The sequence below is a fragment of the Diorhabda sublineata genome, chromosome 4, assembly GCF_026230105.1.
Source record: "Diorhabda sublineata isolate icDioSubl1.1 chromosome 4, icDioSubl1.1, whole genome shotgun sequence".
In the NCBI taxonomy this organism is placed as follows: domain Eukaryota; kingdom Metazoa; phylum Arthropoda; class Insecta; order Coleoptera; family Chrysomelidae; genus Diorhabda; species Diorhabda sublineata.
The window spans coordinates 31808594-31824801 of record NC_079477.1 but is presented as its reverse complement, the minus strand read 5'-3'; the positions used below and the strand labels follow the sequence as shown (position 1 = coordinate 31824801).

Here is a 16208-nt window from a genome sequence, read left to right as displayed (position 1 = left end):
AAGGCCCCAAGATATTTGAATTGGTGGCGCACAGGGAAGCGATGTTCTCTAACTTGGAACGCGATTTGGGTGGTGGGGGCTCTCCTTGACGTTCTCATGTACATGGTTTTCTGTTCATTGATTTTTAGTCCTCTTGATTCAGCTGCTCGATCGAGCTCCTCAACCGCTCTCGAAAGAGCTGAAGTGTTAACATGTGAAATATTCTGGATATAAGAGGTCTGGCTATTGATTAACAAGACTGCGCGCCTAGAGGGCACCCTAAAAGGGTGGGGTAAAAAACGAGTAATGCTTTGGGTATCTAGATATCTTGTCTATGCACGTACCAAAATCCGTCACTATTATAGTATTTGTACAAAAGCGATTTGAAACGAACGTGTTTTTTTCTCGTATCGAAAACCATGTGTGACGAAAAACTATGAGTGCTATAAATTGTTACAAGAGGGGAGACTGTTTCAACTCAAAAAAGTAACCAAATTGTGCGTGCAGATTAGCGAATGAGCATCCGGATGATTGCAGAGCCTGTAAATACCGATAAAGAAACGGTTAAAAACATTTTACACAAGGAATTACACATGACAAAAATCTGTACGAAGTTTCTCCAAAAAATATGACTTCTAACCAAAAGCTCTTGCATCAACGAATCTGCTCAGATTTCCTTGAAAGGTTAGAAAAAGATCTGCTTTGAAAGGGACCCGATTTGAGTCGATGGAAGCGGTAAACCATAAAACGTCAGAGCTGCTAAAGTCGCTCACCAAAGAAGACTTTTAGCACTGCTTCGATGGCGAGGGGAGGGGAGTATATTGAAGGGGAGCATTTGAATGTAGATTATTTTCTATAATAAAATCCTTTTTCGTAATCAGTCTCGTTTATTTAATACCCAGACCTCGTATTATATATTGTAATAATTGAATATTCATTATCTGAACGGTTAATTATAATTTGGATTATGACTTGTGAATCGGTTTAACTAAAACGTAGATTTTTGGCATCCTCTTTTTCTTCTAATATATCACATCATGAGATTGGAAAGGTGACATTTTTCTAGAGCCGAGGAGGGATATAGTCATTTCTAGAAATTGGTTATCTTATAAAAAGGAATCGAACTAAAAGTAGTATCGAACAAATAGGTTATTGTCGATAGCCATAGATTGAAGAAATAATAATAATACAAACTGTTATTGTGAGTGCCCTTATTACTTTAACGATGAAGAAACACAACATTCGGATATAAGGTACAGAAATACTTTATATTACAAGGTTATTGCAATGATTGGAAATTTCTAGGCTACGAGTATTATAAACTCCGGTATATAATTGGGTTACACATTAATTTCATAAAAAGTCCACGGAGCTGGAATCAGGTAACATTTGTGGCAAATTCAACATTGGACATCGTCTGGCTATCCAACAACCCGAAAATGTTACTTGTACCTCGAGAGAATGTTGTTGCAACACCGAAAAAGCATTCAATTTAAATTTTTCTCAATCAAAATACTTCAACGATATAATTACGAATAATACCACATCAGGCTTTCAATTTTTGCAATATTTTAGTACGAAAATATTTTTCTAATTTTCTAATAGTTACATAAAGGTTTCAATCAATTGAATCTGACGTTCTATTTTTGTATTGAGTGGTTTGGTATCTGTTGACTTGGATGAATGATCATTCTTATATCATTTCCAAGTATTTGATATTATGTATTATTTCTGTATGCTCCATTTATTTCAGAACACCTTAAATAATATGTTTTCATAGTCTGGTAACCTAGTTTAATTATACAGTATATCAACAGAATAGTTGACATTTTGGAGTAAATAAGATTATTTAATACTTTGAAATAATTAATTTCAAACTCATAATATGGAATTAAGGATACTAAATGCAGTATAAACTATTGCTTTAAAAATTTATTGTAGTTAGAAATTTTACGTATTTGATATCCTTCTATCAATATTTCAATCAAATATATCTGTATATATCAATATCAATATACTCATAAAATACAGTTCGGGTCTATCTCAATACGTGATAAATACAGATAAACCATTTGGAAATATTCTTAATAAAAATATTATTTGAAGAATAACGATTGAAATTGTTGGCTCTGACAATTACATCAATTTTTCGAGGAGCAGTAGGTAATGAGTGAAAGAACTGTGACTCTAGTAAAAATAAATATGATGAAAGTATTGAGAATTTTGGGGATCTTGAGCAATTGAGAAGCGGCCATCCCTCATATTTTTTGAAATAAAATGTTTCATGGCAACAATGATCCATCAGTTATTTAGAAATGAGCCAAAGTTCTAGATTGGCGTATATTTTGAATTTAAATAACCTCGAGAATATTCTAGAAAAGTAAGTTTTGGTGACATGGCTGGTCATTGGATTCCCATCTAATGTTTGGAAATATTCCAAATAACTAATTATGAATGTTCACATTATAATCGGAAGAAGTATCGTCTTGCTGATACCACTTTTTTCATTTGGCAAATTTTGGTTATTGGAACATGAGTTGATTGATTCTGGTATTATTTGTTACTTCAACACGTCTGAATACAGTAGAATTGCTGTCTATGTAATAAAAACAGATAATTTTATTACTAAATTTAATTAGAAAAAAGAAATGTTACATTTGAACAGTTTGTAAATAAAAAAAGCTGGATGTAAGAGTGGTACTTGCTGGGTTTATTAGAGTTGGAAAGTATATTGAAGGATGAAAGATAAAATTCGTACTCAAGCTACAGCTATTTGATATATGTGTTGGTTTGATCTTATTTAGTTTGAAATTTTTTAATCTTACGAGGCCTACTTTCATTATATGTGTAGAGGTGTCAAGAAGGTAACTTAGCTATCGAAAGAGACAGACGTGTGATAGTGTAATCGTGAGTGTTAATTTATTGGTAGTCAGTTCAATATCGATGATTATTGTAATTCGTATATTGATCTGACTGATTGATCTGATAAAATATTTGCTGCATTCCAATCGAATCCGTCGTCTTATAGATTATTATCTATATATATATAAGAATGGATTGTTGTTCGTTAGTCTCTTTAAAATTCGGCTGGACCGATTTGACTAATTTAGTTCTTGAATTATTTGTAGAAGTCCAGAGAAGGTTTAAAACTAAATGCTCGGGATTAGATAAAAACAACAATTTTGTTTTTTCTTGATGTTCTGAAAGCAACCATAATATTTGACATTTGACAACCAACTATATGTAGATTGATAAATCATAAGTTTTGTCGCAAATTAAATTTCTGATCGCAACCATAATATTTGACATATGACAACCAACTTTATGTAGATTAATAAATCATAAGTTTTGTCGCAAATTAAATTTCTGAACGCAACCATAATATTTGACATTTGACAACCAACTTTATGTAGATTAATATATCATAAGTTTTGTCGCAAATTAAATTTCTGAACGCAACCATAATATTTGACATATGACAACCAACTATATGTAGATTAATAAATCATAAGATTTGTCGCAAATTAAATTTCTGAATGCAACCATAATATTTGACATATGACAACCAACTATATGTAGATTAATAAATCATAAGTTTTGTCGCAAATTAAATTTCTGAACGCAACCATAATATTTGACATATGACAACCAACTTTATGTAGATTAATAAATCATAAGTTTTGTCGCAAATTAAATTTCTGAACGCAACCATAATATTTGACATTTGACAACCAACTTTATGTAGATTAATATATCATAAGTTTTGTCGCAAATTAAATTTCTGAACGCAACCATAATATTTGACATATGACAACCAACTATATGTAGATTAATAAATCATAAGATTTGTCGCAAATTAAATTTCTGAACGCAAGCATAATATTTGACATATGACAACCAACTATATGTAGATTAATAAATCATAAGTTTTGTCGCAAATTAAATTTCTGAACGCAACCATAATATTTGACATATGACAACCAACTTTATGTAGATTAATAAATCATAAGTTTTGTCGCAAATTAAATTTCTGAACGCAACCATAATATTTGACATTTGACAACCAACTTTATGTAGATTAATATATCATAAGTTTTGTCGCAAATTAAATTTCTGAACGCAACCATAATATTTGACATATGACAACCAACTATATGTAGATTAATAAATCATAAGATTTGTCGCAAATTAAATTTCTGAATGCAACCATAATATTTGACATATGACAACCAACTATATGTAGATTAATAAATCATAAGTTTTGTCGCAAATTAAATTTCTGAACGCAACCATAATATTTGACATATGACAACCAACTATATGTAGATTAATAAACCATAAGTTTTGTCGCAAATTAAATTTCTGAACGCAACCATAATATTTGACATATGACAACCAACTTTATGTAGATTAATAAATCATAAGTTTTGTCGCAAATTAAATTTCTGAACGCAACCATAATATTTGACATATGACAACCAACTATATGTAGATTAATAAAGCATAAGATTTGTCGCAAATTAAATTTCTGAATGCAACCATAATATTTGACATATGACAACCAACTATATGTAGATTAATAAATCATAAGTTTTGTCGCAAATTAAATTTCTGAACGCAACCATAATATTTGACATTTGACAACCAACTAATATGTCAATCCAACATATCATTAAGCTTGAAGCCAAATCTGCTTATTACCAACAATTTCACTTGTGTTTGATATGCATATTAATAAATATGTGTCCCAAGAACATTTTATTTGTAATGAATTTATAAAATAATTAGAATGTTACTATTTTATGATGGTCACGATTATAACCTCCGAAGTCTGCTGGAAATACAGCATTTTGAACATAATCCAAAGTCTTCCCCTACTAGTTTCTTATTGTTTTAGAATATCTATGTACAAACGCTTTTTATAGCAAATTTATTTATTGAATATGTCCTAAAGAACTCCCCATAGCTTTTTCAAACGTATATCATTGTAATGTCGAATATCTCTGACTGAATTTTTCTCAACATTAGGTCACAGCATAATACTGCATAAAATTTAATTTGGAATTCCTCACATTATTGTTTTAAAATTAAATCACGCATCAGTTACAATGAAAAAAATAAAAATCGACATTGACCTCATTATGTCCATCGTCTGTTGTAGATGGACACAAAACCAATTTATATTTTTTTATGAGTGGATTGTAATTGCCTCACTAAAGTAAAAGAAACACAATACCACATAGAAAGTTTTCAGATTATAGTATATTGATTATATCGTTAATTACTTCATTTTGGTGGAACAAACGTCTTCATTGTGTTATAGTTTATATATAAAGGGGTTATCCATTTAATACTAATGAGAATACACTAGATAATTAGATATTTTAATAGTTATACATCGGATTACAAGGAAAAATTTAGAAATAGTAATATGGACGACAAATCATTATATCAAATGCTGAGTGGGATAGTGGTTACTTATTAAATTCGTTTCCATTTATTATTCTTGTATAATAAATAATTGACTTATACATCATTTTCATTTTTGAATAAAGTCTCCATTTCGATCGATATTATAGCCTTGCTAATAAGTCTCGTAAAAATGATTGTTCAACCTCTGTAAATAACTGATTCACAGCACATATGACTTTGTTATCTGCGGAAAATAATTTACTAAGCAATTATTTTTAAAGATTGGAAAAAGTCGGTAATTGCTTAGTGCTAAATCTGAAAAACCCCTTCAAAGATATTCTGGATGTTACAATGGTGATATAGAACTGGTTCCTCACTCTTATGCAAGAGAACACTCTTATGTACTTTCCTCCAGCGTTTTCCTTGATTCCTAACTTGGTTTGATAACTACCTATGATTATAGCTTTCTTTCCCAGGTAATCTACTGAAATTATGCCTTAAGCTTCCCAAAATACTACTACCATGACCTTCACTGCCGAAGATTGTATGTTGATTTTCTGTTAGCGCTGTTTCCACTTCTTACTATGGACTTTATGTTATAGTGATAGATCCATGACTTATCAATTCTTACCCACCTTCCTATATATTTTTTGTGTCATCTATACCACTTTAAACGACGGTTGCAAATGAATTTTCGAAACTACCATGGCTATACTAGAATTGTGAACTGTCAAGGAACGCATTGTACGTAGGCATTTCTGGCAGGCTTCTTTCGAAATGGCTTCCATTTCCTCTGACATTATGTCCGCAATGGTGAGAATGGAATTAAATCTACCTCTAAGCATAATTTTAAAATTTCGAGGGAAGCCAAATCTGATATTTGTAAAATGAGTTATGTATAGAGTTAATATAAATAGTTCACTCATTTTTAATTTTATTAATATTTTTATTTACGTCGACATACGCCAACACACTTAAATTTATATGATTAATATATAAATTTATTTAGAAATTGTTGATACGTCAGATTATTTCACAAATTTCTCATTTTGCTTTGAATTTACAAATGAGAATCAATTTAAACACGTCCAATAACAGTTACGAAAACCTTCAACGGGAACTTATAGATGTTATTTTAATGTATAATTCAATTTATACAGTCTGTTTATAAAGTCCGGAATCGACTGTGGAAGAAATTAAAATATATGTATTCAATTTTTGACAAGTTGATATTAAAGACAGCTTCAGATGTGAATTATCGTTATGTCTTCTCATCACATCATAGCTGCTTTTTTTCTCCTCCGTGGATTGTAAATCACTTATTTTGTAATTGTTTCAAAGAGGGTGAGTAATAAGAGACTCAAAAAATTTTGAAACGCGAATAACTTGAAAACTAAGAGGTATTCGAAAAAAACTGTTCGAACAAAAAATGTAGAGCATAAAATTTTCTACAGAAAAAAAAGTCATTTTTTCTTTGGATCTACTATTTCTGAGTAAATCTCCCCCAATGCTAAGAACCGGAGTATCCGCCCGTGAATACCCGCCAGTGCGAATTCAAGCCAATTTACGTTCCAGGAGTATAAGGAAACTGCTCTAATTCTTGGAAAACTACTTCGTTTTCAAAAAACCAAAATGCATAATGATGTTTAAGATATCTATTTTCTACCCGGCTAAGCTAGCATAATTTTTGGTATTGGTCACATAAGCACTTGAAGTTTTAATGGATATATTTCATTACTCGCTATATGAACAAGCAAATCTCACGAGAGATTTGTCGTTCGTGTTATTATCATTATTTTCATGTATATAACACACATGAACTACTTTTTGGTTTTAAATGAACTAACTTTTAAAAAACGTAATCATGAACTATATCTTCGTTCTCGGTTGATTATGGTTTCAATATTCACAGACTTCTTAGTAGTTTCTCTTTCACCAAAATGTACTCATTTTTGTGCTCTACAGTTTCGGCTCCAATCCATTTTATAATAAATTTTTTTAGGTTAGGAATAAATTGAAACCTTTTCTGTACAGAATGTAGTGGTCCACATTTTTTGTACCGGCAGTTTGTGATGGAATCTTCATAGTATTCGAGTTATCCGCAATTCAAAATGTTTTTGAATGCATGAACCCATTTTACTGTAAAAATTTTAAGGTTAGGAAAAAATGTTTCAAGACCAATCTGTAGAGAATTTTGTGCGGTACATTTTCGCTCAAGCACTTTTTTTCGAACTCCTAGTAGTTTTCCAGTTATTCGCGATTCAAAAGTTTTTTTATTTATTAGTCCCAAAATTTCGAAAAATTCGTGCCCGTAATTTTGTTAAGTGTTGTTTGAGATTTAATCAGTAACACAAAACCTTCCAGAATCTAGAAAATGAAAACCGCTCAATTTAATTTAGGTTTTAGCTCAAAATCGCCTGATTTGCCTGTACTAATAATTCGTAGCATTTAATACATGTACCTCATTAACTTGAAAACACAATTGATTTTGATTGGAAAAGTACATGCTTTTTATGTGAAAAAGAAGAGGATGAAATGAGGGAAAGAAGAAAGTCCCAATCGTCAAGACAACAAATCAGCTACGTCACTACTTCTGATTTCTAGAAATGTATTTTAAGTTTGATATGTGAAGACAAAAGTGAATATTGTCGTGATATTCATAAAAGAATTGTAGGCGTGTTAGGTTTAGTAGTTCAGGAAGCTAAATATCAAGCTGATTGTTACATGCGATTAGGAACTAAAAAAATCAATATATTTTCAAATATATTGAAGAAAATGATGACTGTCGATTTTCACTGGCACAATTAAAAAGTATTGTTACAATTGACCAAATCCAAACATGAAACATGAGAAATATCACCAGAAGAATGGGGTTGGAAATATGAATGCGGAATATTGATACCTCAAACAATGACGCAGCGACCAGCTCCAGAATCTTTATTAAAAATTATTTTTTGCACGTGCAAAACAGGATGTGGAGCATTTTGTGGGTGTAGGAAAAGTGGATTAAGCTGCACTGCAGCTTGCTTAGAATACAATGGTGACAGTTGTTCTAATCCTTCACCTACAATCTACATCAACGAGATCGACGACGATTACGACGACAATAATGAACTTTTTCCCCCTTCCGCCTCACATTTTTCAGTAAATTGTTGTTAAAAATTTTTATTTTTTTATTTGAGGTCTTAATAATGCAGTCTAACTTGATATACAGATTCATTGACTGAGTTCCGAGGTTTTACCATTATTATGCTTTAAGGCACTCTACTATTGAGTTTCAACTACAAACATGAAAAAAACCTTTATTTCATTACATTATCAATAACATCAAAGTAACATGATTCAGAAAAATTGTGTTGAATTGAGTGATATAGTACAATTATTAGAACTATGAACATTATTTACATTTTACTTGGAGTTTAGGATATTTAAAAAAATCTGTGCTCTCTTTTTAAAAAGGGTGGACTTTGGACTGAATATTCACAATGTAAGCTTGATAGAGTCTTCAATACAGTAGATTTTCCATAAAAGTACCCAAAAAGCTGAAACCACAGTACTTGCCTTTGTTTATTACCTTTTGTATTGATATGTTGCTTCATAACGCTCTTCCACCAGACAAGAAATATTTGATGATTCTTCTATATCTACTATTTACCTATTATACAAATCAATAATGTCACTATTTTTCAATTATTCATAATCTTAAATACTTCACAAGACTTAATTGCTAGCCCTCATTACCGCTTGGACGCCAAATCAATCTCAACTAGTGAATGTTACTTATATGCATTATAGTTCAAATAACTATTACATAAATAAAAGACTATTAATGGAATGAAGTGAAAAGGGAAGAATCTTGAACATGTGATATATAATAAGAGTCGCTTGAGGTCGTGCCTCAAAAATATATTTTCGTTCATTTTTACGTGGAAATTATAATACAAATTTCAACCAATTATTTCGTCTGAAAATATATTCATTTAAAGTGATTGTGGTGCTTCAGTACCTTAAAATTCAAATCAAAGCTGTGCCGCAAGATAAATAGCTCAATTCACAACTCAATAATCTGATTAGCGTACCTATTCGACAAATATCAAATTATTAAGAACACAGTATCAGTGTACAAGCTGCATTGAATACTAAATCTTATTGTATTCAATAATTACTATGAATAATTATAAAATCAGTAGATATGAATATTTATGGTCGTTCACAGTCACATTAATAATGATAAATAATGAAGTATGATACGTTAATGTGGTTAAAGTTGGCTATCTACAAAACTGACATGAAAACGAGATATAAACAAAAAATTGGTGATTACAAAATTAATGAGGTTGGTTCCTATAAGGAGTGGTGAGATAATTTGCTTGATCGCGGATTCACTCACAACAAAACAAACAACGAAACAAAGTTAAGAGAAGAAGTTGATAACAGCTTGATCTTTCCATAGAACTAAAGTTTTTCTGCAATAAAAATGTCAAAATACCAATAAAATGGCAAATGCAAAATCATACATCAAACAATAAGCCAAACTTTATCTGCTTTATCGGCAAAAACTGAGTAATGGAAGAAAATATGAAATGAATAATTCTACGTATTTTGGGGGTCATCCATAAATTACGTCACATGTTAATGGGGGGGGGAGGGTATCATCGGAATGTGACATAGTGTGACAAGGGGCAGGGGGGGGGTCAAAAACTTTGTGACATCACATGTTAAAATTCAAAATTCATCACGCAAAATTTAATTAGTCGTTTGTTGCTTCCTAACTAGTCGTTTGTTTTTCTGTTGTCTAAAATATTTGAGACTTCTTTATGTTAATTTTATCAAAGATTATATAATAAAAGTAAGAAAAAAATAAAAATAACTGTTTTCTTTTGATTATTTTTGAATAAATATATAAATTTGAAAAATGTGTGACGTCACATCAGGGGGGAGGGGGTTTTGAAATTGTGACAACCTGTGACAAGGAGGGGGGAGGGGTTAAAAAGTCCTGAAATTTGTGTGACGTAATTTATGAATGGCCCCTTGGAAGAACTGACAAGTACTTTAGTTTGTGTTGCCTTTGTTAATTTACTTACTTTGATAGAAAATATTTCATTTTTTTTGTCGAATTCCTACGCTACTGAATAAAAATATTAACGACTTTGCATGTGTATTATTGGATAGATAGTAAATGTATTTTCTGGCAGTGTAGGTCTATTGATAATAGTAATAATTAAATATTAGATTATACGCAATTAAAGTGGGCATTGGGTTACTAATTGTATATGACATTAAGGTAAAGGTCAATTGAAGAATATACTGATGGACAATACCAAATGTCCCTAAATTACTTCTATTATTAGTGTATTACATGTTAATACCACCCTTAATAATATATTATTACATATAATAATCAATTGAATATGTAGAATGAAAACTGATTAACCTCAACAACCTTAAACAAATAATTTTATTAAATTTTGGAAATTCATAAATTCTATAAATTTGTTTCTATACCTGACTCTAATTACACGGTTTGTATATTCTACTTTACACCAAAAAGGAATATAGTCTTCATAGGACTCGATGTTGTGTATCGTTTTCGAAATATTTTGATTTGAAAATTATGAAGTAATGGCCGATGATGGTATGATGTACTGATCAAGTTATTAATTAGACAAAAATTCATAAGAAACAAATTGGAATGAGGACTGAAGGCATAAAATATAATTCAATTAAACCAAGTGTTCAGTATTTCCTCCCTTTTCAAACAGACACAAATCTACCCCTTTTACCAAATAATCCACTAGTCTTCTAAACGCTTGGAAATTAGTTTGAGGTCATTGAAATAAAGTTGAATCCTTTCTTCCAGTTCATTTCCTCAACATGAAACAAACATAATAGAATCATAACAAAATGAATTGAAATAAATTTTGATTCATACCCAATTTAAAGCATTTATTTAACTATTTGGAGACACGTTATGCAGATACTTCTGATAACAAAGACCTAGGTACATAGGTACAGTAGAAAATTGTATTGTATTGTAGTAGCGATATTTTCTGAAACTTGCTATTTCAAAGGTATCGATTACATCGCTAAAATTTATATCATCAAAAAAATTTCTTGTTCAATTGCTAAAATTGCTAGCCCAGAAATCTTTTTCGAAGCAATGATCATCTTAAATAATTTTCAATTGTTAATCTTGAAAAAGATCGCTTAACAGAAGCTAGAGATACAGTTGAAATACTGTTGAAATTTTAGATGGTCCACTTATGGTTACTGATATTACGGATTTAAAATCTTGAGAATCAGTTGCATCGATAGTCTCCGTGGAATCTTGATTGAAGATTTTTTTCCCTTTCTTGTAGTCTCAGGTTCTTTTGTTGGCGAAACTTTGCACATGGGGGTATCTTTCTTTTATCCCCTCCCCCCCAAAAAAACAAATGAATAATTAGTACTCATAGAAATTAAGAATTTTAGTCACGAAGATTGCATATTTAAGTGAAAATTATTTTGTTCGAGCCCTTCAGATTCAACCAATGCAAAAATAAAGGCAGAAAAAATATTGATCTAATTTAATCTTATAGCCCTTAAAAAACCTTACAAAATGGAGTTTAAAAAGAAAAATAGCATAAAAAATAAGTGAGTTATGGTTAAAACACCAATTACTTTTTTGAGCTCGTACATGACATTCAGCAATTAATCTTTTAGAAAAAAAAGTAGGTAACACAACACTTGACAAAATAAAAATAGCTTCAAATGTGAAAGTTAATGGGAATTACTTTTTTCGTGCACTTTTTGCAGTGAACTAACCGGCTTAAAAACGCATCCCTTCTATAGCGCTCCAGGCAATATTCATGTCTGAACGGAAAAAAATGAAGAGACTACCACAACATAGGAATCAGTAGTAACTGGATGATATGATAAAATTTCGTGTGTATTTTTATTCTGTTTCATATTTGTTTTTTTTGTATTTATTTTTGACCCAGGGTTCATTGAGTCGCATCTCCGAGATGCCCTTTGCTTCTGGGGTACGACTCATTTTGAGCGAATCTTCAAACTACCCAAAAAGAGCTGTTAGATATTTACTAAACAGCAGACTCACTAACGGGATTTCTTCAAAGGATTAAAAATTCTGACACTTCCTTCCTTATTCATCTTCGAATCCCTATGCCGAATTCGTAAACACACTTCTCCACTTAGGAATGCTAAACACGATCTTTACCTACCTACTTCACGTTCAGAATTAGTTGAGGGCTCAATATTTTACAATGCAAAAAATGCACAATCACTTGCCAATTGAAATTAAATTGATATCATCAATAATTTGAGGGCATATTTACTGGAAAGTGGCTTCTACTCTACTGCTATGGACTTATATACTAATTATTACTTATTACTATCACCTATAAATTTGTTACTCATTGTGGTTTTCTTCTCTATATTGAAATTTTATTTTATCTGTAGTTTTATTTACATACATCTCAAAATAATAATATGACATAACGGTATTTTTTATAATATTGGGTTTGAGTTACTTAAAGAAGAGTTGGAGGTGAAAATTCATTAATGCGTAATTCTATTTCGTTTTTTTTCTCACAACCCGTTCTTTTGTACATTAGACAGTATAATTCACGCTCTGTTTTTTTTCAGGATATGGACACATCTCTCCGAAAACTACTTGGGGTAAGGTCGTTACCATATTTTATGCGATATTGGGTATTCCATTGATGCTGCTCTGTTTATCCAACATCGGTGATATTATGGCTAGTTCTTTCAGATTTTTGTATTGGAGAGTTTGTTGTTACATGTGTCAGAAGAAACCTAAAAAGATGAAGAGAGGAAAATCCTTTAAAGGATCATCAAGATTCGAGTTAGTGTTACTCTTCAATTTTATAGCGAGCATTATCATATTTATAATATTCTCTTGTGAATCCAGCTTTCAAATACGCATTCAAAGTTTTCAAAGAAAATAAGGAAAATATCCTTCGATCCTAAATCACCAAAAAATTTGAGTTTTTGGACGGATTATACAATTCTCAACAAAAGAGGCATCACTATTCGTGAGACATATCGATCTTTTCTTCTCTTAGTAGCATTATTTCTTCTAGCAACAGGTGTATTAGTGATTGTTCTCATGACCCCGATTGCCATGTATTCGGATCAGCAGACTTTCATAATGTTTCCACTTAGTAATATGTATTTACTATTACATACATCTTTTCTCCTGACCTTTCGTTCGCTTTGTTCCCTATTTCTTGTTATCAGATCTTTTCTATAATCTGAAGTTATATTATTGTCATTAAATGCTTTCTTTCATCCATTTTTCTCCTTCAGTTTCATCTTTTCTTTGTCTCTGTTCTTTCTTGAAAAAGTATTTATCAGTCTCAAGAATTATGTGCGCGTATTCTGCATTGATAACTGCCAGTCTAAGCCATCTCGGCTAGGTGATTGCTTATTTGTTAGGAATTTATTGGCTGTCTTTTGCTCATTTGAGGGTTCGCTCATTTTCCTTTGTCATTCAATATTAAGATCCAACTAAAAAATGATTGTTCATATTCAAAACCCATATACTCAGTAACCACGCCCTACACTTTTTTTATTTGTACTCAATTACTTGTTATTCATTCATAGGAGAGGATATTCAAGATCGTTTAAAGGTCAGAGATACACTGGTCCTCCAAGGGCTCATTTGAAACGATATGGGGATTTGGGAGGTCCAATATCACACTCAGATACTGAATTGAGGTGAGTATAAATCCAAATAAAGAAATTACAGTCTGTTAGCAATATAGTTCATTCACTTCAGATAGTGGTATTCACTTATTTCAATATATTATGATACGAGTTGATACTGAAACATTTTGGAAATTAAGTAAACCGGTACCATAAAATTACCATGAAATTAGAATTGATCTATTTGGAAGTGTTGAGAAATCATCGTAAATTGTTCATTTAAACAAATTAGTGGTCTGTATATTTGAATTTTAATTGGAGAAAGATAGCGGGTGTCTCCTTTTTCGCAGATTTTCCTATTGTCAAACGTCCCTTTGAATTTTTACTTATAAAATTGTTAAACATGCCGTAACAGGAAGTTTTCTGCAAGTTTTTTTTCTAGATGATTATTATTTGTACTGTTGTGGTCTTCTGTCCTGTCGGGAACTGTATCAAGAAAAGTTTCTTATGAATCATTTTCGGCTAGAGCTGTAAGTCTTAATGTGGAAAACATATAAGTGAAGACGATGAGGACAAGTAGAGAGACTTTTAGGGGTCATGAAAATCAAATACTGAAGATCGAAGCTCCTTTTACTAAAGCAATGATAATGCAGAACTGGTCCAAACTTAAGAAACGTCAGTAAGTGCTGCAATAAATATCAGTTCACCGTATTTTCTATCGTACCTCGTAGAAAAATTGGATTATTCTTAGGTTTGTTTGTAAAAACTAAACTTGAAAAATACGGATTTGAATCTAAAAGTTCTATTATCAATTGAGACCTAGATTATTGAGGAGTTTTATAGGTCAGATATAAAAACATCACTCATTAAATAGGCGTAGAAGTCATTATCTTTTAGGCACAATAATACCAAGAAAAATGTAAAAAAGTCTTCATGGTTGTGATCAGTACATTTGAAAAAGTGTGCGAGGCTGGTTGACTAACTGGATAATTGTATCATATTATCTGTTTTCCGTTCCATTTCCAACTTTTTCATAACTTCCAATCACTTCTTATTGAACCATTAGTTTTCCAGGGTCTGGATAAATATAAATATATATAATCTTAATCCACACTTAGGATTCTGGTTACGAGGCGGGGCAGCTAAATAACGAGAATTTGGTTATAAATGTTGTACTTATAAAAAGTGGTATATCTCAAGCAACTTCTTCATAGTAACTACCCTAGTATGCCAAAAACTGCCTCCACCGCTCCTCCCAATTCAGGTAGCAAGTTTGGAGGCCTGTCTATAATAACTTTTCCAAACTGTCCTCTTCTAATTGTGAATTAACTCAAATGATTCATACAGATTTCTTTCCATTTTAGGAAATGGCCAGAATTTTTATGGAGTCAGATATGTGCTGTATGGATAGTGTAGAATCATTGCTTTCTAACTAATAGCCAAAAACTGATGGTAGCTTTAGTAGCATGGGTGCAATATTCACACAAAGCCAAACAGATTAACCCCTGTGAATGCATAACATTTTCTGATGTGTGCTCTATATTAGGTTCATCGACTCTCTCCGTACCTAAACTTCTTTCAAATTTTGACCGATTACCGATGACTTTTCCCCTAATTTGGTGAAAAATTTCGTAATTGACATCACTCAACTCATGGAATTTGGAAACTTTAGACCACAAAATTAATATACCTGACTGAGTTTTGAAGAACCGCTTAAAATATATACGCTCGACAAAGTCAGTAAATTTTACTAGTAAATGTATTCTTAGTAACCCCGGTAAGGAATCAAAGTGACGCTAAGGTGGGCCAAGGAACATACATATAAAAAACATATTTCGTTTGGTTTCGACTGTTGATTTTGGCGTTTTTCAGTGTTGTATTTAAGCATTTAACAATAATATTTATGATTTATCGCGTTATGCTAGATAGTACACTGAAATGGAAAACTGGTCGAAATTAACGATACAACTAAACGAATACTTTATATAATTCTGATATAGAGTCAATTTAGTGCCAATATTGCACACGATTTAGAACAAACTACGTACGTACCTTGATTATAACTTTCTTATACTTGACAACAGAACGTTCGCTCTATGCTCAAGGCAGAGACCTGAATTATCTCGCCACTCCTGATTTGAACTATTTAA

The 16208-nt window shown here is 31.4% G+C and overlaps 1 protein-coding gene across 6 annotated transcripts in view; it reads left to right on the top strand.

Annotated features, from left to right (window-relative positions):
* Positions 1-16208, top strand: part of LOC130443054 (uncharacterized) — a 61860-nt gene that overhangs the window by 37539 nt on the left and 8113 nt on the right. For all 6 annotated transcript variants that reach the window (XM_056777501.1, XM_056777502.1, XM_056777499.1 and 3 more), the window contains 2 exons: positions 13036-13255; positions 14017-14130. In XM_056777501.1, coding sequence (XP_056633479.1) covers positions 13036-13255; positions 14017-14130 — 334 coding nt within the window. The remainder of the gene's footprint in view (positions 1-13035; positions 13256-14016; positions 14131-16208) is intronic.